Here is a 23066-nt window from a genome sequence, read left to right on the forward strand (position 1 = left end):
AGTGACTTCTAACTAAAGTAAATAGTAAGACTTACTAGTGAGACTCACAAGACTAACTATTACCAACTAAAATCACAAGTCTGGCTAAAATAACATATGGCAGTTGTCTTTGAGTCTACTTGAGCTATTCTGGGATTTCAGCTTGGGAATGATGGATTACTATAACTAGGCGTCTTCCAACAACTATTCATTCAGAGATGTGTTCGTTTTGTTTTCTATTGCTGAAAATTATAGATCACTAGATTGCTAAATAGAAATTTATGGATAGGTTGTGGAGTGGCGCTAGTTTCTGCAAGATTTAAGATGATGAAAGTAGGTTATGGTTGTTTTTGTGAAGGCTTGTAAGTCTTGGTAAATCTTTGAGACATACACTGGGTCAAAAGCTAAATGTGTGTGGAAGGAGCATGTGGTTGCATTATGTTTTTTCTCTTTCCTCCCATTTGATAGATGGTGGAGATAAGGCAGTAGAACTATGCAGAAATTGGGGCAGAGGAGACATGAAAAGAGTAGGAGGAGGGTTGTAAAGATGAAGGAGGAGTGTATGATGAGGAACGTTTTATAGAAAGTCTCCGGTTTATTACACTTTCTTCCGTTGGGAAAAAGTAACTTTTAGACTGAATGAGTGGATGATCTGTTTTTCACTGGGAGTGGACACAGTCAGAGGTTAAGGAGAGAGACATGACTGTGCTCGTCAGAGAGCTTTTGGTACTCTCTTGACCAGGACTGCCTGAAAACGGATCCCATCTCCACTCGGAAGGACGGCAGATCTGATCTTCAACTCCCCTCAGGGAAGGAAAGAAACTGCTATTCTCCTCCTGAGGATTTTACTGTGCAGAAAGTCCCTGTGTGAGTACAGGGACAGAGAGGAGGCAGGGAGGTGATACTGACATAAACAGAATAGCAGGCATTTACATCTTCCTGGGAAAGTGAAGTACAGAGGATCTAAAGAAAAAAGAAACATAAAAACCAAAGAAGGACAGAGAGAGGTGCAGGATGAAGGCACTGGCTGACATCCAGGGGAGGACTGATAAGCTTATGGACTCCATGGCTGATACACTCACATCCTTTAGACTACGGAGTCAGAACTGGGTGAGTTTGCTGAAATGGAGCGAGAGTAGTTCATGTATAATGTGGCATGTGTGGTTTGGCTGGAATGCCAATGAAATGAAATATGTTAAATGTATGTCTACCTTTGATTAAAACAAATAATGGAGACTGTGGATAGTTAGTACACCTGTGAGTGAGGTAATCTGACCCATAGCGAAGTACCGGTCAGCAATAAGCTAGCTGGTAGCTACCATGTAGGAAATAGCTTGCTATTGCCAGGAAGTAGCTATCCAGACATTATCAGTCTATAAGATATTACACAAGCCTCACTTATTAGGATGAGAAAGAAGGGTAAATAAATAGGAGAGAAAAAAGAAACAGGGCAGTCCTGAATTGTGTATTGTTTGTAAAAGCAATTTTTTATGAAGGTTTGTATGAGCTCTGTATAAAATCAGATCTGAAACATCAAACTGCAAAAAATGCGCAACGATTTACACTAGTACATTAATAACCATGGAACTACATAGCAACCCCTTTACTAACAACATTTTAGCAATGGGAACTGCGACGTAGTTAGACTTCATTTCGTTTTAGTGGTACAAATGAAATACACAAGTGAAACTTGGTACAGGAGAGGGTAGGCTTTCCAGGAGTAAGGGGATGTTAACAATGATTTTATTTTGGTAACATGACCTTCAACCTTCTTACACTTTTGTAATAAATACCATTAACACTTAATACCATTTAATTTCATAACTTTTCCTATGTACCTACACTGTTTTTACCACAGGAATTGCTATGTATTTACAAGTGTAGTTTTTTTTAAGTGATTGTTTGCCATTTCTATTCCTTAACCCTGTTATGTTTAAGATCTTAGAGAACAATGATGATGGCCTGTTACTGGGGGAGGGGAGCTGGAGAACAGAGAGAGGCTTTAGGGGGAGCAGGAGATCCAGTGGTGTCCAAGAACACAGAGGTAAGTAGGTACCAGGGCTTGGCATTGGAAGGGAGGAGGGTAAGTACTAAGTGTATTTAGTTATTCTCTCATCAAATGTAAATTTCCCATGCAGAGAGCAAGTGAGTGGACAACTAGCATACAATGGTCATCAATATTATTGCATGTTTTAAGCTGCTGTACTGGGACTTACCACAATGCGGCAGCACAAGACTGAATCTTAGAGTGTGTGTGTGCGTGTGTGTGTGAGAGTGAGTGAGTGTGTATGACTTGAAGACAAACAGTGTAGTTAAACATAAGGAGTGACTGGGCCTGTCTGCAGTTGAAGGGCTGCAGGCCAGAACCCTGTAGTCTGTCACTATCCATCTCCCCACCCCCCTCTCTTTTCTCCCCTCCATTCCCCACACTGTCTATCATATCTGGTTGGGCCATGGCTCCAGCCAGGGACAGATAGGGGAATTGGAGGTGTGGGACAGTAGTTGGACAATGGCCATATGCTGGGCAGTGGACAGATGCTGAAAGGCCTGAATTGATCAACTAAACTAATGTGTGTGAGAGTGTGTGTGGATGAGTTTAGGTTGTATCTGTAACAATATAGTAATCAGGTTGTTTTTTAATTGTCGCTGACTCCTGTCCTGTCCTGTCCATGATGACACACACGCCACTACATTAGCAAGCACACACCGTTATACATTGGTGAAAGGTCAGGTCTTTTCAGCTCACTGGACCATCATTTAGCAGGGCTTTTAAAAGGCTTAAGTAGATAGCCAAGGGACCCAGTGCATTTTGATATTTTTATAGTCGTAATCTCCTGGGTGGATTGAGATTCCTGTGTTGCACTGGGCAACCCATTACATCTCTGTGTGTGTGTGTGTGTGTGTGTGTGTGTGTGTGTGTGTGTGTGTGTGTGTGTGTGTGTGTGTGAGAGAGAGAGAGAGAGAGAGAGAGAGAGAGAGAGAGAGAGAGAGAGAGAGAGGGGGAAAGTGTTAAAAAGAAAATGAAAAAAGGAGATATAAAGATGCCAAGAAAGACAGAGTGAAAGGCGAGAAAGAAGTGGGAAAGAGGCACATATACGTCTTTCCCAAGCCCCTGCTTCCCTGAGCCACCTACATGTACATGTTTACATAAATAATTGTGAATCCTGGGCCACAGTTAGATGCTACAGAGAGCACACACAGCTGTGCTGGAAAAATCATATGGTCATGAATACTTTATCTGAGAAAAACAGCCATCAATCCATGGACTCATTTTTGTTCTTTCATGTGTATGGGATATTTCCCCTCTGTACTGAATTCTCCTCTGTATAAAGATATATATATATATTGTAATGATGATCCTTATGAGGCCAGCTGTTTTTCATAAGTACAAAATGTGTGATCATTAGTGAATATAATTGAAGAGAGAGGGGAAAGAAACACGATGACATCTCTGGACTGGACATAATCCCTGCACAGTTGATAAGCAGAGACTGGTTAGCTGAAGAAGAGAACAGGCTAAGAAAGAGATGATTGTAAATCTGAACAGTTATAAGAGAGTGAACAAGCCAGTTAGTGCTGGGTGTATTTGTGTCCAGCTTTAATGTCAACTCTGATTCCTTCTCCTGTTTGGTCTCTGTCTTTCATATTCTTTCCCCACTGCTTCGAAACTGCTGAGTCAGTTGTTAGACTGGAGAGAGTGTGTTGTCCTGCTGCACTCATCCAACAGTAGAGTGAGAAAGGTGGTTGTGTACTACATTTACATTTAGTCATTTAGCAGACGCTCTAGCGACAAACAGTAAGTTAAGGGACATTCCCCCGAGGCAAGTAGGGTGAAGTGCCTTGCCCAAGGACACGTCATTTGTCATGGCCAGGAATCAAACCGGCAACCTACTGATTAATAGACCGATTCCCTAACCGCTCAGCCATCTGACTCCCTAAGCTTGTGTATTAAAAGATAGTGTTTACATGTCTTCCTTTTAAAACTTGATGTTCTAATGATGCTGGTTGACAGTGAAAAGAAGGAGATTCTCTCAGGGCCACAGCGGTTGGGAAGAATGCATCTAGGCATTTCTGTAAATGTCCTACTTCACTTGTCGTTATTTCTTGAGGCTGCTAAAAATGACATGGATACATTTAGAAAAAAACAATAGCATGAGCCAAGTTCTGCTAAGATCTTTTCCCAGACAGTTTTGGAGCTGCCCTCCCACTGAATATTGTGTTGCTGTGTCTGAGTAGAATAATCTGTGGTTATTTTGCTTGTCTTTTGTTTTGTTTTTTTGACTGAAAATGCAGTGATAGGAGCTTTTAGAGACCACAACAACGTGCAGTTGCTATGGGAGATGGAGTAGAATGACACACGTAGTGTACAGGAAAATATGAATTGAAAGTATTTGATTTTGTCACACAAACAATGACTGTGTTACACAATAATTGTGTAGTACAATCACATGTTCAGTGTACCACATGATGAAACATCAAAGGAACTCAGAGACGGACAGTAATTGGGTAGATAACAATGAATACTGAGGCAATGCAGGAGAGGGAAGAAAACGGGAGGAGAAAAGAGGGGGTGGGAACTCCATGCTTAAAGAGCGAGAGCAGGCAGAGCCAGAGACTCCACCTTTATCCCCCTCCCTCTCTCTCTCTCTCTCTCTCTCTCTCTCTCTCTCTCTCTCTCTCTCTCTCATCACATCCCCTCCCCTCTTTCGTTCGCTCTCTTTTTCTCGCTTGCTCTCTCACAATGTTTGCCCACCATCTGACCATACAGTGAGCTGGGTTAGACGTGGAGAGCTCACAGTCTATCCTGCCTTTTCTCTTTTTTCTGAAACATGGGATCCTAATCAACTGTGGAATTTCTATAGGAGAGAGAACCTTTTTCTGTCATTTTAATTATTTATTTTTCCTTGGCTTTCGGATTACCCTCAGAGACATACCCCGAGGGGCTGTCACTGTTTGCTTTTCAGTGCATGTGCTCATGTGTTTGTGTCTCTGCCATGTCCACGCCTGGTAGTTTTGGGTCAAGTGGGTCAACATGAAGGGGGGTCATCAACGAGGGTGCGGGTGCCAACACTTGTTCAGAAAAGTGCTCACCAAGTGTGGCTGCTGTTATGCTCGAGTCAGAGGTACGTGTTCACTTCATGTTTGTTTTTTAAAGACTGATATCTATAACGACAGTTTGAGCGCAGCTTATTTTTATTTTCATCTTCCGTTCGGAGGTCAAACTGTGTGAGAGAATCAACAGATTATACCCTTTACTGAATGAAGAGATTATAACAGACACTCTCTCATCTAATTTTGTACCAAACCCTCAGTAGGGTGTCCTGAGGACTCTGGGCCATAGCTGGGCTGGTTTAGAAGCGCAAATGGTTTCCTCTAAGCTTCGTTTGCTGCTAATAATCATACAGCTGTTTTTAGGTCAGAATCAACAAATGGTATGGGCACTCTGAAGAGTACTTTGAGCCACCGTCTTAATCTATGCTGGAATCTGTGAAGTGTGACAGCTAGAGATGGTGTGGATCCCTCTCCTGGAGGCTGGGCTTCTGATACTCCTTAAGGGAGTCTCCCCTCATCTCACTCCACAGAACCTCCAGCTGACTCTGGATCCTTCATGCTGATGCTGACTCTCTTTTAGAACACTCTCTTTCCAAGGAAACGCTGTCTTGTTCATGTTACATTTTCACTTCCCTGCACCCTTTAAAGAACCACAGGTCTCTGTACTCTGGTTTAGTTTCCTAGATCCTCTCTACTCTTCTGTCTACGTATAGAGGCCGGATAAGAATTAGTTGTGATGTTTTTTGCCAAACTCAAACTCCTTTTGAGAAAATTAAATATTTCTTAATTGAACAGAGACTCAGCAATGAGGTGCTGTCCTATCATAGTAGGATAAGAAACATGCAGTTTGTTTAGTCATTTATGACATGTTTGGCTGTAAAGATTTTATGAAGGCATAGTTATATATGTGCAGGGATGTAGCTAGGTCCAAAGAGAGAAAGAGAGAGTGTGTGTCAGCGATACACACTCACATCTGGAACTCCACAATGTCTCGGAATGTGCTGCTCTTGGATCATTGGATCATGGAAACGCAGGAGTCACTGAGTCACTCTCCTAACATTCCTTTCCCCCCAAAAGCAAGGCTGAAGCACCCTTCACCCCCCCTAACACACATATCATGCGGTCCTTTTACAAAAATGCTCTTGTTTCCAAGAATAGAAACAGGATTTATGTTTGATTGGTCAAAAAGGTGTATGCCCCTTACATCTATCCACAGAAGCTAAGAGCTGTTTGGGGATGAATACGCAATCTCAAAGTTTGAACAGTAAGTTTATGTCCTGATATGACTTGGAGATGAATTAACATTTTAGTGGCGCAAATTATCTTACACATGTTTCTTCTTTATGGAAATGGGTAGAGTTAGGGTCAATAATTGGTTCTGCTGACTGTTGCTATGTTGTTAATTTGATTGCTAACCAAACTATGATTTCCATTGGCCAATACCAAGGAAGCAGTACAAGGCTCCTTTCTGTGCTGTGTTAGACTTCTGTTCCTAGATTGTTCCTCAGGATCCTGGTGTGAGGCTATCAGGCTACATCTGAGCTGGGATACTGCTTTGGCATTAGACGAGATGTGTGTGTGCACGACTGGAAATAAATGCATGTGTGTTTGTGTGTGGCAAAGGGCAATAATAGCAAGTGATTTAGTTATCTGCACCACCACAGTGATGTGACTCCTCCTCCACACAATCCAGTCTGACTAAAGCCCAACCCTCCCCCCTCACTCTCTCTCTCTCTCTCTCTCTCTCTCTCTCTCTCTCTCTCTCTCTCTCTCTCTCTCTCTCTCTCTTAAATCCTCTGTTGTTCCAATTTTAGAGAAGCTCTCCAGGCTGACAGGCAGACAGGCAGATAGACAAACGCTCTGCAAATAGAATAAGTGTGAAATGGGTAAATGAAGGAAGCATTATGCTTAGATAACGCTCTTGTTCTGTCTCCCTCTAATCTAAAGCAGGAATAACAGCAGATTCCAGATTCTCTCTGGTGCTGCTGCTCACTTCTCCACATCCGTTCAGGTCGTGTCTCACACGACCTGTTACTGTCATACTGTTGAAGTACACACGGTGTACTGTATTTGCACAATGTACACAGTATGTACATGTAGTACTGGATCAAATAAGCATTGATTTAAAATGAATTTAGGGTTAGGTTAAAATTGTGGATTTACAGTCGTGTTTGTGTAGTTTTGTGTGCGTGTGTGTGTAAACTGGTGTGCACATGTACTCATATTTTCCCCAGCCTTCTTCCATGAGTTGTTATCTCACTGTGCACGTCAGAGGTTGAGAAAGTGCTGCTCTTAATGTGACAGTGATAATGAAGGCTGGGGGGGGTTAATAAACCTCCTCTAAGTGATGTCACCATGGCACCTTTACAGTGGTTCTTTAAATAGCTGACGTGTGTTTTGTACTTTCATGGTCATGTGGTTTTGTTTATGTGTGTGTGTTCGGTGAATCAGAAAGCTTTCTCCTACTTCTACATCCCTTGTTTCAGTCTACCTTTAAAATGTCAGCCCTGCTAAATTTTTATTCCCTCATTTTAAGACCTCCCGCACTCTTTTAAGAAATTAGTTTCTGAAGTTCAGATGGGGTTCCCTTCTTTAATTTACTGAATTGTCTTTAAGGTTGTTGTAAAGGTTGGTATGGGATGTAAATACAGGGTGTTCCTGACACTGAATGTTCTTTATAACATTTTAAACTTCAGTCTTTTAAAACACTAATCTACAGTCAAAAGATACAGTGATCAGGGTGTGGCTCTGTTTCCAGATGACTCCATAGTGCCTACTTGGAGATGAATCAGTATAAGAGCAAAATCGTTTCCTCTCTTCTCACCTCTCCCCCTTAGTCTTCCCTTCCCTCCTCTTGTTGGCCTGTTAATTGTGGATTTGTTTCGAAACACAGGGAAGACGACTGAATACATTGTAGAAATGTTCAGGAAACATACTCAGGACTTTCCCCAAGCAACCTGAGCTTCGAACTAAGTCAATATTTATTCCAGCACATAAACGTCATGACTAACTATTCAACAAAGAGTTGTTGGAAAAGTGTGTGTGTGTATGTGTGTGTGTGTGGAGGGGGGGGGTATATGTGTTTGTGTCATCACTTTCTGGATGTGTAAAATGTTAACTGAAGTGTTAACTAAAAAGGAAATGATGGTGGCAGAGTGTGTGTGTGCTGTATCACAGAGTCAGAGTGGGCTGGTCAGGTTCCAGAACATCTCTCTGGAATGTGGAGATGACACAATGGTGTAAGTGTTGTATGTGTGTGTTCACCAAACTCTGACCTGCTTTCCCAAGCACACCAAGGGAGTGTCCTTGATTCATAACATCTTGTAATTGATGCAGAAAAGGTCCATACCATGCTCACATGATGGATAAATGTTACCAGAGTAGCCATCAGTGACATCAGCATCTGGGCTATCATGTTATGTTGTAATGACGATGTCTCAGATGAATGATCATTTGCAGCTTCAATTCTTAGTTGTCACAGCTTGATAACGATACTCTTAATCTGCATATCTTCATATATCTGCTTTCCATGTCAACAAACAAGGCGGGTAGAAGAAAACTCCAAAGGGTCAAGTATGTTTACAATAGATTTGCTGATTTGGTGATGAGCACAGTGTATACTGAGAGGTATTTGTCTTGGCAGGTATCCAACAGGAAGTTTGGAGCTTACTTTGACCAAAATCCTGAAGTTTACTGCAGGCATTATTACCTCATATAAAGGCATGCATGTAATATCAACTTTAAACTAATCTCACTCTTTCACAGCACCATCCACAAAACAGAAATGGACACACTCCCACACACAATCACAGACACAATCAGACTCAGACATGCACACAAGCAATTTACTCCAACCCAGGGGAGATACCAACAAGTTCCAACCACCACCAAGACAGAGTGCTGATAGGTACTGTAGGGGCTGGGAACCATGGCAGCCATAACTATGATGGCCAAGCTATCATTTTATGTGATGATCATAAAATGCATCCTAATTTTATAATTTGGAACCTGATGGCCAATATTTCGGATATCGTAACATGCACACTTTTATGCTTTAAATGTGCCTTTTGGTGTTTTGGTTACAACGTCTTGTTAGTGTAACTTTTATAATACAATCATATACCCCTCATGGAACAGCACCAACTCATTCAATGTTCATTACAACACTGTATTTTAACTGCCTAGTATAATTTAATGGTTATGTATGTACTATGTATGTACTAAGCTGTTGATGTGGTTCAGTTCCAAGGCTCATTTCTCATTGCCCTGCGACAGAACACCCCCCTAACACACACATACACAAATGCATACACACATGCATACACACATGCATACATGTGTACATTTACTGAGCTCCTCTGATCTGTCACTCCATCTGGATACTTTGACATGATACCCACCACTACTAGACATGTGTACTTGCTGATTGAAAGCCACAGGGTTTATGATATAAAACATGGCTCCAAATGAAACACGCATACATACATACATACATACATACATACATACATACATACATACATACATACATCTTAACATATGGGATCTGACATTCTAACAATCTAACAAATGGGATTCTGACATTTGTTAAATGGAGCATAGGTTCATTACAGTATTAGTCTAAATATGGACCTGGGTGAGATCAGTGCAGTTCTGCTATCAACTCTGTACAGTATGAAAACCACAGACAGTATTCAGTTATACACCCCTATGTAACATATACTTTACATTAGGTTCAACAGTGGATATGGATAAAATAGCATATTTGTTGATTAACTACTGCCACCATTGTCTTTACAATTTATCTCAACATTAGAATAAATGTTTGATTCAACATATGAAACCATTCCGGCTACTGCTTGTACTCAGCACTGCCGACATCAAGGATGGAGTTCTACTTTATTTCAGTCAGGATTGAAATCAAAAGCTTGCCACACTCCTTCCTCCTCTCTTCTCTTAAAGGAAACCCTTCTCATTGTCTCAACATTTCAGTTGCAATCCGGATGGCAGTCCAGCTGTCGCTCTGTGGGAAAACAGCTTATTACATAAGCATCTCAAACAAACACTGTGATCCCTATGGCTCTCTGAGACCTTGTTTTGCACGTCACAATAACAGTTAAACATCATTAAGAGGCGCTTTCCCCCAAAAACGCTGGTATGTAATGAGAAAATCAGGAACAGAATCATCACCGGAGGGGACCTACTTTACTGACAGATATGGACAGGCATGAGAGTATGAGGCAGCAAACAGCATCAAATGTTAAGTAGCCAGGATCCAAAAGGCCAGATGGCTATGTGTGTGTGTATTTGTGTGTGTATAATTGTAGTTGATGTTTATTACAGTGCACTTAGTCAGGTCCTTCCCTATAAAGGACAAGAGGGACAGATGTGTTACTTTCAGATGGAGCAGTTGTGCGTGTCGGTGTGCTCGCCCAAACTTGGGTTATGGGTCTGTTTGTCCACTGGCCAACCATCTGAGGTCTCCAAGCAGTGCAGAAGAGGCTAAGTGATCAGTATACAAACACAGTCAAGCTGTCTTGCTGCTGCAGGTCTCTCCCGCTTCCAGTGAAGTTACAGTACCTTTGGGGTGTAACACACTGTGTCATTTTATTTAATTACTTTCTGTCTCTACCATCCCACCCGTCACTCTAATCCGCTACCCCTCTCTCCGTTTCTCCATTATAGAAATGAGTTTGTTCACTGCACAAAGGTGAAATGGCAATTGATGCATTGCTTTAATTATATAAAAGGATGTTTAATTTAAGACTGCAGTATACTGCAGGCTATAGGACTAGCCAATTCATCTGTGACCGATGTTGTGTGACCAATCAGAGGCAAAAACACTGAATACAATGAAAAAGGTTTTACAAACAAGCTTTCGATTAAACTAAATTGTTTAACCAGTCTGGCAACTTGTACAAAATGCTCCCAACAAGCAATTATTGCACTCAATTTCAAGGATATGAACACTGACAAAGATTGTTCCATAAAAAATCTGGTTTATCCAGTTTCAACTTCAGGGAGGAACACCCAGTGGAGGGTGAAAGTTGATGTGAACAAGCGAGAAATACATGGAACGCTTTCACTGTCAATGTGGCGTCTCCTCTGAAATTGCTGAGTTGGCTGCTTCTTGCAAATCCCTGTGTCTCAGCGATTCTCCACAGACCCTGTTATTATGATTAGAGCTTACATCAATGTGCTGACAGCAAGTGCTGGGGTCTGGGATGTGGCCAAGTGACAACACTGAGACACTGAGATCCTGCAGTCTTGACTGGGATCAGCAGAATGGAAACAAACCCATCATTTCTTGGTTCTTAATCAAAGCAGTGTGTCTGGGGCCTGGCTCCCAGCTCCTTATATAGGCCACACCACCATGGAGTGGAGGGCTTCTGTGATGGAAGTGAGTGACGTGTAAAAGCATACTGGTGTTAGGCTCCAGAAGGACAGTTCAAGTTAGGTATTCTAAATCTCCCCTAGAATTAGGCGTACAGTTTCCTTTCTCTCCCATTGTGAAGTGGTGTGTGTTGTTGGGACAGCTACTGTATCAGCTGTTATTAGAGGGGAGAAATGCTCTCTGTTAAGTCTTGATATCAGACTGTTTCAGAGAGGCAACAAGTCTTGGTTCTGCTGCTCGATGTATGAGTGTTCTGCATGCTGTCTACTGGCTCTTCAATCCCTGAGTATAGGAGTGCTCAGCCAGGATTGCTGTGTGTCAATACCTACTGTCTATTGGCGGACATATTGTAACAGGTTGTAAGATAAACCTCCATGCTACAGCGATCATTGCTTTGCGCTTCCTAGAGGTGACCTCACTTCAGCTGGGGTCTGGTCCACGATTGCATGGGATCTATTTTTGGACTTCTAACAACAGCTCATTCCATAGCTTGGTTTAGACTTCCAAATCCTCATCCTCAGTGTTTATTTCCACCCCCTAACTGGTGCCCCTCTCTGCATCTCTGCAGCCCTCCCTGATCTCTGCCTGCAAACAGCACACTACACCCAGTCAGTTTAAGATCCAATACTCTGTCTTTTCTCTCTGTTTCTCTTTTTACTGAGGTTTCCTCAGAAAACAGAGAGTATCCCTCTTCATTGGAATGGGTTTGTTAATATATGGCTTGCATGCACAGTACTGTAACTCCCAGTTCTAAAGTTACTGTTTGGGCTTTAACAGGAAATTGCAGCACATTTTTGTGAGTTGGAGAGGTAGTATCCACCTGAGAGCTATGTGTGGGTCACAGCCAATTTGTAGAAGGGCTCTCCTGTTTGTCTACATACGTGTCTTTCTGTATTCCTACCAGCCATGATACATTTCAGAAATATATCTTTCTCCCTCCAATAGAGTCATATTCAGTGGCTGGCAGTGAGGGCAGCATCACCCTTTCTGTGGGCTCCATGCCCCCCCAGGCTTCAGGTAGCTCCAGCCCCTGCTCCCCCTCCTCCCCCGGGGGCTCGCAACGCTCTGTCAGCGCCCTGAAGAAATGGCTCACCAATCCTGTTCGTAAGCTCAGCCCTGGCACCGGAGTGGAAAGAGGTGGTGAAGGAGGGAAAGGAAAGAAGCAAGACTCTATGCTGGATGAGAAGCAGGCCTCAGCGCAGCACCCTCCCAGCCAGGCCCCAGGAAGGCCCCTGGAGCAGGGGGAAAACTACACTATCCTCCCCTGCTGCCAGAGAGACCTGGTGAGGCTCTGCTAACCCTGTGGAGTGAATGATGTGTGTATGTGTGTGTGTGTGTGTGTGTGTGTATATTTGTATTTCTTATATTGCCTCACCAGGTGTCTCTTGTGTCTTTATATTGCCTATAGTGTCTCTTGTGTCTTTTTTTCTTTTGCACAGGAATGGAGTGGTCTGGTTAATCCAGCAGAGGCCGCCCCGGTGCACCCCCTCTATAACAGCTATCTGTCTGACCTGCTGCAGGAGACACACACGCACAGTCTGGTAAAGTTCCCACAAACACACAGGCACACACATTGTGGCCCTTTGTGATTAAACAGTATTCTGTCTATTCTGTCTGGTTGAGAACACAGAGAAAGTAAGAGAGAGAGAGAGAGAGAGAGAGAGAGAGAGAGAGAGAGAGAGAGAGAGAGAGAGAGAGAGAGAGAGAGAGAGAGAGAGAGAGAGAGAGAGAGAGAGAGAGAGAGAGAGAGAGAGAGAGAGAGAGAGATTACAGAACACTCACGTCCCACTAAGTAAAACCTAGTGGCACTAAGGCTGAGCAATGCCTTTATGATTAAAAACTGGAAAGAAAAAAAGCCAGGGAAAGGATGCATTGGTATGTACAGTGGTGTGTCCTAAAATACAAAATGAACGTTAATAAACTCATGTATAGTGGGATTCTGTCTGATTCAATGAATGAGTCAAGGACAATTAGAATTTCATGTTCTAAAAGTGTCTTTCCTCCTGCAACATGAGATACCAGAGGATGGAAGTAAGAACATCCAAACAGAGCAGTAGCAGCGTTCACCAGTAAAAACAAATGTTTATCAAAACATCCCCGTCCCTCCACCTACCTTCCAACTCCCACTCAACTGGATAGCTCTGCCATGCAAAGACTGTGTCAGTGACAACTGCTGCTTGATTTACTGAAGCACCCACCCACCCACAGACAGACACATACACACACACGTACACACACACACAGAAACACAAACACACACACCACACTTAGAATTATTTTCTTTCTTCCACTACCCCTCACTTCCTGTGAAAGCTTGACAAGCCTGAAGCCCTGCAGAGTGGTATCAAACGTGGGCTTTTCCAGACCTCATCTGGGAGTGATCAGATAGAGCATCCCAGCAGGCAGCTTATCAGCCAGGCAGGCAACCAGACAGGCAGGAATGGGGCAGAGGCGGGTCTGGAAGAGGTCGATGGTGGGGGCAGCCAAGCATGGGAGTTGGATTGGTGGAAGACCACAGTGTTTGGAGAGAGCCTTCATGGAATCCTTGCAGGGAGAAAAGGACTAAGGATGAGTCTGATATTACTGGTCAAGCCGGGGGAAGGAAGGATATGCTGGGCGGGGTCAGGGGGGGTGGGAGAGGGAGGTGGAATTGAGTCTTGTGGAGACTTTGAAGACACGCTATCTGGATATGTGTTCCCCTGTCAATCATCACACACACATGCCTCTGATTCCCCTGCTCCAACAACAATGAGACGTTACCAATGACTCACTATAATGACTGATCTCTTTGTAACCCCAGGTCAATATTTAAATCATTAAGGCTTCTGTTATAATCCTGCCTCAGCTTCCTCCCTCAAATTGTAATTTCCCAAGACATAAATAAGTGGTCTGGTTCATCTGCTTTATCTACCATCTGGCCATTTAAGTTCAATAGATGCACTTGTGTGATATTTGTGTGATACTGTTAGTAACCTGGAGAAACATTCCAATAAACCTTCACAGGATCAGTCGCCTTCAATTTAAGTGTTGATAGAAGAGAAAGGTGTGTGTGCATGTGTCTTGATGTAGGGGGCATTGCAGAGAGAGAGAGAGAGAGAGGAGGGGGGGAAGAGAGGAAGAGAAAGAAATAGAGAAATAAAGAAACAACTAAAATGAATAGAGGGATTAATTTGGTCTGCTCAGTGCTCAGGAGAAAGCTTCCAGATAAATGGAAGCTATGTAGATGATTTTGCATTAATTTTCATATTTAGATACTATAAGTGAGGAGGACTCACTGGATTTCCAGATACTGACACAGACTTCTGGTACACTAAGAGTGCGATGGGGGGGAAATAAACAGACTCTGAGACCAAACCATGCCAAGTAAAAGGAGGTAAAGAGAGAAATGGAGAGTGCTGATTGCTCGAGGATTGCTCTGGGGTTTGGAAGGGCACAGCAGTATTATCTGAGTGAGGGTAAGAGATGGTTTTCTTGGTCAAGCTGGTGCCCAGGAAGAGTCCACGGGACAATGGTCATGGCCTCATATTTCAGTCCTGTCTGCTTCCTGGATCTGCAGCCCACCAGACCAAATTAGGCCAAGTTAATTAAGTGTTTATATGTCTGCCCTGGGCCCAGCTGGACCCAGCAGTCAGACCAGGTAGTGTGTCTGTAAGGCTGAGGCCATTACTGTTGAAACTGTACACAATCGACTCTTTCTGATGATACAGTTTCCATACTTATCTATTTGGATTTTGTGTTAGGAACTATTCTTAAATGGTATTTCTACTTCCCACAATTTCTTAAATGTAGTATGTCTATGTCTATGTTTGTGAAATTCTAGAACTCTCCTCTTCCCCCGTTCTTTTCAGAACCAAGCATCTACCAACATTCTACCGGACGATGGAGACCATGCCTCCTTCACTGACGACTCTACAAGCCAATGGTCAGCCAGCATGGACACAGAGGAGGACAGGAGGAGTGCCTTAGAAAAGAGCATGTAGGTGCCATGTATCCACCGTCTGATGTACCACAGCACCATTCTACAGTATGTCAGCATGTTTGGGTTCAGAGCTGAGTCTGGGTCTGCTTTACCCATGTGATTTTACCCTTCCATACTCTCTCTCTCTCTCTCTCTCTCTCTCTCTCTCTCTCTCTCTCTCTCTCTCTCTCTCTCTCTCTCTCTCTCTATCTCTCTCTCTCTCTCTCTCTCTCTTTCTTTCTTTCTGTGTCTCTTCTTACATCTCTCTCTTTCCCACTAGATATGTACTGACAGAGCTGATAGAGACAGAGAAGTTGTATGTGGAAGACCTTGGACTCATAGTCGAGGTGTGTGAGACCTCCTTCATAGCTCTTACATTGCACAAATCATTAGCATGTCATGCACACATACCCACTCTTATATAGTGTGTGTTGTGAAACCCCAACATCAGTCTATCGTTGTCTGGGTTCACATCCTGCTCTGTGTGTGTGTCTTACAGGGATACATAACCACCATGTCCAATCAGGGAGTACCAGAGGACATGAAGGGAAAGGACAAGATAGTGTTTGGAAACATCCACCAGATCTATGACTGGCATAAAGAGTATGTCAGACTGTACATAACAGTACAGAAATTATAGTGTGTTTTTTTTGTGTGTGTGTGTGTGTATGTATGTGTGTATATTATGTGTATAATGTCTGACAGTGGAATGTTGATGTGTGAAAGCTTCTGTGTGTGTATCCCTACAGAGATCTGTGTTTGTGGAGTGTGTTCCTGTTCTAGAATGTGTGTCAGTGCTCACCATGAGCTGTGCATGTATCCCTAGTCTTCTTCCTCATGGTCTTCACATGACTTTCTCCAGTTCTGCTGTGTCTGTGTCTGTATGCATGCTTGTGTTGTAATGAATATGGCCACTACTTTGGACAAGACTGCTTTGTTTACTTTTGCTCTCTCGCTCGGTGTGTCTCTCGCTCGGTGTGTCATACAGTTATCTCCTGGGAGAGCTGGAGAAGTGTGTGAATGAGCCGGACAGACTAGCTCAACTTTTCATCAAACATGTGAGTCGCTCTTTTGCCCTTTGTGTGTGTGTGTGCGTGTGTGTGTGTGTGTGTGTGTGAGAGAGAGAGAGACACACAGAGATAGAGAGAGAGAAATACATTACACTGAAAGTTGATCCAAAAGCCAGTTTGAGGAGATGGAGATATAACATGAGTATGCTCTAGCTCTCTCCCATGTCAATATGGCTGTATGTCTCTTCAGAGGCCAACTATCTTAAGGACATGTGTTTATAAAAAAATGGTCTTCAGTCATTGTTTGTGAAGATAAAGTTGCAGAAAACACTGGACTACCCCAGTGTTTTCTGTTTGGTGTAATGTTCCTAGAGAACTGTGGCTCAGTGCCATCCAGATGTGTCCTGTTTGCTTGGCAGCCTGCAGAATGGGGGTGTGGAGTTGAGGGGGGTAGTAGAATAATAATCAGCGCTGGCATAACTTTCTGAGAGTGCTCTGCAGGGGTGATAGCTCAAAGATCTGGTTGCAGATAGTTAATGTAGATACTGCAGTCTGTTTTGAGGAAACGGCAAACTCAAATGGGGCAGAAAGGCTGATGATATTGACATTAAAGGCAATAAACAGCTGTGTTTATTCTCAATGTACCAACGCTCCCAGACACACAAATGCGCACTAACACAGACAAAAAGAGCCTGCACACACACACAGATAAGACAATGATGCAGAGACACATAGTCAAGGCAAATAAACAGCTGTGTTTTTGTCTGTGCAACTAAGAATCAAGAGTCAAAGTTCAAGATAGTGAGAGATGGAAGAGAAGGGTTGCAAGAGGAAGCTGTTTGTGCGCACGTACACACACAGAGATGTCTACATGCTGTGGGTCCACACATATATACACACACACAACGTCACATACATACACTGTACTCACACAGCTGTACTAGAAGTAGAAGCAACAGTAGGGAAGACAGGAAAAACGAGATAGAGATGAAGGCTTACCAAGTCATTTGAAGCAGCTCTGCAGCAGTCCTGCTGTAGCCTCCCAGTTCCTTCATTAGTCCAGCATGTTTAATTAAGCGACAGAGAATTAAACTGTTCTCTCCAAGCCACCGGAACCATTTAATAGGGGAAAGTTCCCTTTCTTTTTTAAGAGACTTCAAAAGGAACTCAGGGGGAATGAGAGCAAGTTCACAGTGAAGGAAATAAGAGGGGTAGAGTTATCCTGCTGGGAGTTGCCCTTTCATGCAGATACACACACACACACACACTAAAACACACTAATCTAAAGCACACATCTCTCATGTGTGTGTTTCCCCCAGGAACGGCGTCTCCACATGTACGTAGTGTATTGTCAAAACAAGCCCAAGTCCGAGCACATTGTGTCAGAGTATATTGAGACCTACTTTGAGGTAAGTGCTTTATTTCAAAACAAGAAAAGACAACAAATTTGCTATGAACATAAATAATTCCCTTTCTGGGATTTTTTATTTTATTTTGTATGATTCCCTTCTCCCAAGCCTTTCTCTGTGTATATCCAACTTAATCACTGTTCAAACTTCCTATTATACAACAAATGTTTTAAATGTGCCTCCTGTCCATGTTTGTGCGTGTGTGTGTGTATGCATCCATGTACATGTGTGTGTGCAGTGCTGGACATCACCAGGGTTTGGTTGTGTTTCCCTGGTAGGATTTGAGGCAGCAGCTGAATCACAGACTACAGCTGAATGACCTTCTCATCAAACCTGTTCAGAGGATCATGAAGTACCAGCTCTTGCTGAAGGTATGTGTGTGTGCATTTGTGTGTGCGTTCGTAATTTCAAGAAGGGTCAAAGGGCACGTCCAACAAGATGTACTGTAAAGAAATAAAACGAGGTAAAAACAGATTGAAGATTACGGATAAAGAGCCAATGGTAAGTAAGCTTTTGTATTTCTGCTACCAATCAAAAAAAAGTATACACATGACATGGCCAATCTTCGCTGTGTCTTACCTGTTTACGGGCACAAAATTGGATGTTTGAACATAACCAGGAACAAATAGAATAGCAGTAAAAGGAAATTCCAAATGAGGTTTGATTTGAAACTATGAAATTCAAATTTAGAAATACATTTTCACCAAAAAAACTGGACAATTCATGTCCCGGGAAAGAATATACGTTTTCCGGGACAGTTGAGAAAGAGAACAATCCCGGGAAAACCAGGATGGGTGGCAACCCTACTGATCAAACACAAACACCCGAGTTCCAAATCAGAGTATCAGCAGTGCTCTGCATTGGCGCCTGTCAGTTCAGACAGTGGTCAGCCACAGGGCACATCATTCCTCTTTACTGATAGATGGATGTTGAAAGCCATAAGTTGCAAGCCCTCTTATCGGCTCCTGAATCTCAGTCTTGGAATGTGGCTCTCACATCATGACATGGGAATGCTGTGGATCCTATATTTGTCTTTCAGTGTTCTCCTCTCTTCCCTTGACCTCAATCGTCTCTCTTTCTGGCTCCCTCAGGACTTCCTGAAGTATTACACCAAAGCAGGAAGGGACACAGCAGAGCTGGAGGTGAGAGGTCACCTATGACTTCTAGTTATGACACAGCTGTCAGCATATGACTTAGCAACAAAATGCATAAAATGACATACAAATCTCTTACACGTCTACCTTTGTGCCTGGTTCTCTGTCTCTCGCAGAAAGCAGTGGAGGTGATGTGCTTTGTGCCTAAACGATGTAACGACATGATGAATGTTGGCAGGCTGCAAGGCTTTGAGGTGAGATCGTATTTCATGTTTCAACTTTTTGTATCATACTATTAGGACAGGACACTCACTCAAACATCCCTTCAAACCTTCTCTGGCAGGGGAAGATCACAGCCCAGGGGAAGCTCCTCCAGCAGGACACCTTCTCAGTCAGCGAGCAGGACAGCAGCTTCCTGTCTAAACCCAAGGAGAGGCGGGTCTTCCTGTTTGAGCAGCTGGTCATCTTTAGTGAGCCAATAGACAGGAAGAAGGGATTTTCTCTTCCAGGCTATACCTTCAAAAACAGCATCAAGGTGGAGAAAACAATCGGTTGCATTCTCTGTGGTTTTGGAAAATGTCAGCTTAAATGTGTGGGAGCTTTTTCGATGTGTGTACGTGTGTGTGTGTCCAGATGTGTCCTTGGCTAGTGTGTGTATGTGTGTGTGTAGATAATGGTGGATGATCCCCTTTCTGTCCCTCCTGCAGGTCAGCTGCCTGGGTGTGGAGGACGTCAGTGAGGAGGATCCATGTGGCCTGGTCCTGACCTCCCGGGGGACTGATGGCAGCGTGACACGCTTCATCATGCAGGCATCATCCCCTGAGACACAGAAGGCCTGGGTCAATGATGTGGTCCAGATCCTGGACACCCAACGGAATTTCCTCAACGGTAGAGACAGTAGAACCACCACTCTCTCACCACATTCCTGTGATCAAATCAGATCAGTCAAACACAGAAGAGCACCGTCAACACAAGAAATTCAGTGGCATAATCCATGGACATGAAAGAAATAGTTATCCCCCTTTCTCTCTCTCTCTCTTGTACGCTCTCTCACTCTCTCTCTCTCTCTTGCACGCTCTCTCTTTCTATCTATCTATCTATCTATCTATTCTCTCTCTCTCTCTCTCTCTCTCTCTCTCTCTCTCTCTCTCTCTCTCTCTCTATCTCTCTCTCTCTCTCTCTCTCTCTCTCTCTCTGTACCTCCTCTCTTCCACAGCTCTCCAGTCACCAATAGAGTACCAGCGAAGGGAGAACAAAGGGAAGTCGAACAGCCTGGGCAGGGCCATGAGAGTTCCCATGGCCTTGACCTCAGGACTGCGACCTCACTCCTCAGCCTCTATTGACAGGCACCGCCTACCTTGCCTCCACTCATACAACACCTCCTTGCCCTCCCTACACCTTCCCAGCCAGGCTCATGTCTCTGAGGCAGGCAAACAGGTACATGCCCTCCACACACACTCCATCACAACACACAACTGGAGCACTAACCACAAATATGTACCTGACCAATTAACTTAATACTGAGATTATGACATCAGTTAATGCGTTTGTGCGCAGAATTGAAATAGACTTAAAGCATACATTGTGTTTTCTATTTCCCTTCTCTCCCTCTGTTGGTCTGTCATTTCCTCTCTTTTAGCCACCACTCTTACCCATAGTGTCCAACCCCAGTCCCCTGACAACCCGTCCTTCTCAACTCCCGCTGAACCCCCCTCCACCGCTCATTTTGTCCTCAGAAGGTTGGCATGGTCAGGGGGTGTCAAATGGCCTGAGCCCCCCTGGCCAGCCTAGCTCCCAGGTATTGACCCCACAGCAAAGGGACACAACACCAACCTACCCTGGCAGAACCACCAGGTTAGCACTGAGACAATACTGGGATGACCACTACAGCCATATGTGATGTCATCCCAAACTGTGATATCAAAAGGATATCATTCACATCCACTTATACTCTCTACAGTCTTACTGTAAACTGAAAACACAGATCGATTTAAGATGGAAAGCTGTGTAAAAAGGCCTATCTGGGTGTATAAACTCATTACTATGTTCAACTTTGGACGTTGGCCTCAGTGTTAATGTTATCTTCATTGATGATGGGAAATGACTCAGTTCTCTCCATTTAGGCTAATGTGAGATATCCTGTTGTTGTTTCAAACTGACGCCTCAAACACTGTCTGGCTGATCTCCAGTCAGTATCTTCAGCAACATACACTGAAACCGTCAGGAAATATGGACTGTAGTCTGATCTAAGATCGTAGTGCCTAGTGAGGAGGCACGGCTTAGTGTCCTCAGGAAACACTGATCTCCAGTCAGTCGGCGGGCTAGCCCAGTGCCCTTGCTGTTTTATCTTGTTTACCCAGACTCCCTCTATTAGGAGGAAATGGTTTTGATTACTATGCTCACATCAACATTGCTTATCATGCCTGTTTCCACACCTCAGTTAATAGCTTTTTTTGGCACTTAACTTAATCACATCCTATATGTTCCTATCCAAGAATAAGCTTCATAAATGATGTTTGCATTCATGTGCTTTGTGCATTAGTAGTCTTTTTGAACACAAAAGTCTCTGATTTAGGCTTGAGTATTTTTTTTATCCTCTCATGGCAGGAACCCCTTCAGTTGCACAAGGATCTATCTTTGATCTTTTTAGTAAATTCAGACAGTAGACATTCGATATTTTATGCATCTGTCCTCTAGGGAAACTCTGACTACCAGTCACAACCTGCCAGTTAGTCTGATACATTAATTGGGTCATTGTCCTTTTCTTTCTGTCTCCACCCACTCAGGGTTTGATGGACAGTTTCCAGATGTCCATGTCGGTGGTTGGAGAGTCTTCCACATCACATCGCTCAGGCAACCTGGACAAGCTGACAGAGAATGACCAGTGATGACCTGAGATGGTCTTTAGCCTCATTTTGAGGGCAGGCTAAAATCCCCCAGGCTGGCCTCTACTTGTTGGCCAGGCAGTAAGTGGGAACAGGAATGAGCATGTCCTGATACCACTATCAATGTAACTACTGCATCAAAACAATATTACTATGGAATCTCTAGTGTGTTGAAAGAGTTTGTGTCTCTGCCAAAACATTACATTTTCTACTGTTTGAATTGACATCTGTACTTAAAATTGTGATGCAGGTCCTGTATGATGTTAATTATAGAACATTTCTGATCTCAGTATAATGATGTTGACGGTGTGCGTAGTGTATATCCTGTTTGTGGCTAGTTTTGACATCTGTGATGGAACAGACAAACAACTCTTCAACAAGCAAGAAACATCAATCATGGATTCAGTCATGTGATTCTGTGAAATTCTAAAGACATTCTAGTGTATCTATCTATCTATCTATCTATCTATTTTTTTTTTTTTTTTTACATATTTTTCACGTCATATAATTTCTTTGTTCAACGGGGGACCATATTTGTATTTTCCAATGCAATTTGTCTGCTAGCATCACTTTGTATTAGGAAGGCAGCAAAGACCAATTACATACTGTATATTTACAGTTTTTGTTCTTATATTGCTTATCATTTACTATGGCCTCCTCATCACCAGGCTACCACGTAGCCTTCTTTCAAATGGAGGAATCTTAAATTACTCACAGTAGACCTAAGCTTGATTGAAAGGTTGAAATCTGTGAAAGTTTTTTTCATGCGTTGTACATGAGTGTACACCCTGCATAATGTTAATGGATGTTTTCCTTTTTTGTGCGTGCGTGTTGGGGGGGGGTTCTATTTTAACATTACCATTGTTCCAACGTTATCAGATAAAAACACATGCAAACTCACACAAAGCACACTTCAAAATCCCATGGAGAGGAAAAAGGCAATGTCATCATGAATGCACATAATCCACTGTCCGATCTTATCAATAAAGATGTGTCTGTATTATTTATGACTGTTGTCCTTATATGTTCCTCTTGGGTTCATGGTCACATGTACTCAAACTAGCATGAGCTAGTTAGAGTAATCCCCCACACCTTTCTATAAATTAGACATTGTCAAAGTCATTCTGATAACCCGTGCACTCTCTTAGGAAGTAGAAGACAGCAGACAATAAGACCTCTTCAGCACTTATCAGAGAGTTTTCTGAAAATAATAAACATTAATTTGTCCTTGGCCCTGCTCAGGTTTAGCTGGATTGGGAGAGTTTATTGTGGTTATCTAGCGCCC

At 43.1% G+C, this 23066-nt stretch overlaps 1 protein-coding gene across 2 annotated transcripts; it reads left to right on the forward strand.

The window, feature by feature from the left end:
- Nucleotides 1-22788, forward strand: arhgef25b (Rho guanine nucleotide exchange factor (GEF) 25b). Of its 2 annotated transcripts, XM_062465607.1 has the most exons (18): nt 1-17; nt 448-1089; nt 1918-2023; nt 12371-12708; nt 12865-12966; nt 15274-15401; nt 15664-15730; nt 15883-15986; nt 16372-16441; nt 17713-17802; nt 18081-18173; nt 18894-18944; nt 19073-19150; nt 19240-19431; nt 19604-19784; nt 20113-20333; nt 20536-20694; nt 21683-22788. In XM_062465607.1, the coding sequence occupies exons 2-18, from the start codon at nt 994-996 to the stop codon at nt 21782-21784; spliced, it is 2178 nt and encodes a 725-aa protein (XP_062321591.1). In that variant the 5' UTR covers nt 1-17; nt 448-993; the 3' UTR covers nt 21785-22788. The 2 variants fall into 2 exon arrangements, with proteins under 2 accessions (XP_062321591.1, XP_062321600.1); XM_062465616.1 differs by lacking the exons at nt 1-17; nt 448-1089; nt 1918-2023 and adding an exon at nt 4728-5102.
- The last annotated feature ends 278 nt before the right edge of the window (nt 22789-23066 follow it).

This window comes from Osmerus eperlanus, chromosome 1 (assembly GCF_963692335.1).
Source record: "Osmerus eperlanus chromosome 1, fOsmEpe2.1, whole genome shotgun sequence".
Classification (NCBI taxonomy): Eukaryota; Metazoa; Chordata; class Actinopteri; order Osmeriformes; family Osmeridae; genus Osmerus; species Osmerus eperlanus.

Bases quoted from the DNA above. Each gene is read 5' to 3' on its own strand.
- arhgef25b (XM_062465607.1), top strand. From the start codon at position 994: ATGAAGGCACTGGCTGACATCCAGGGGAGGACTGATAAGCTTATGGAC. The intron at 1,090-1,917 runs GTGAGTTTGCTG...GTTATGTTTAAG, and splicing joins GACTACGGAGTCAGAACTGG to ATCTTAGAGAACAATGATGA. The intron at 17,803-18,080 runs GTAAGTGCTTTA...TTTCCCTGGTAG, and splicing joins ATATTGAGACCTACTTTGAG to GATTTGAGGCAGCAGCTGAA.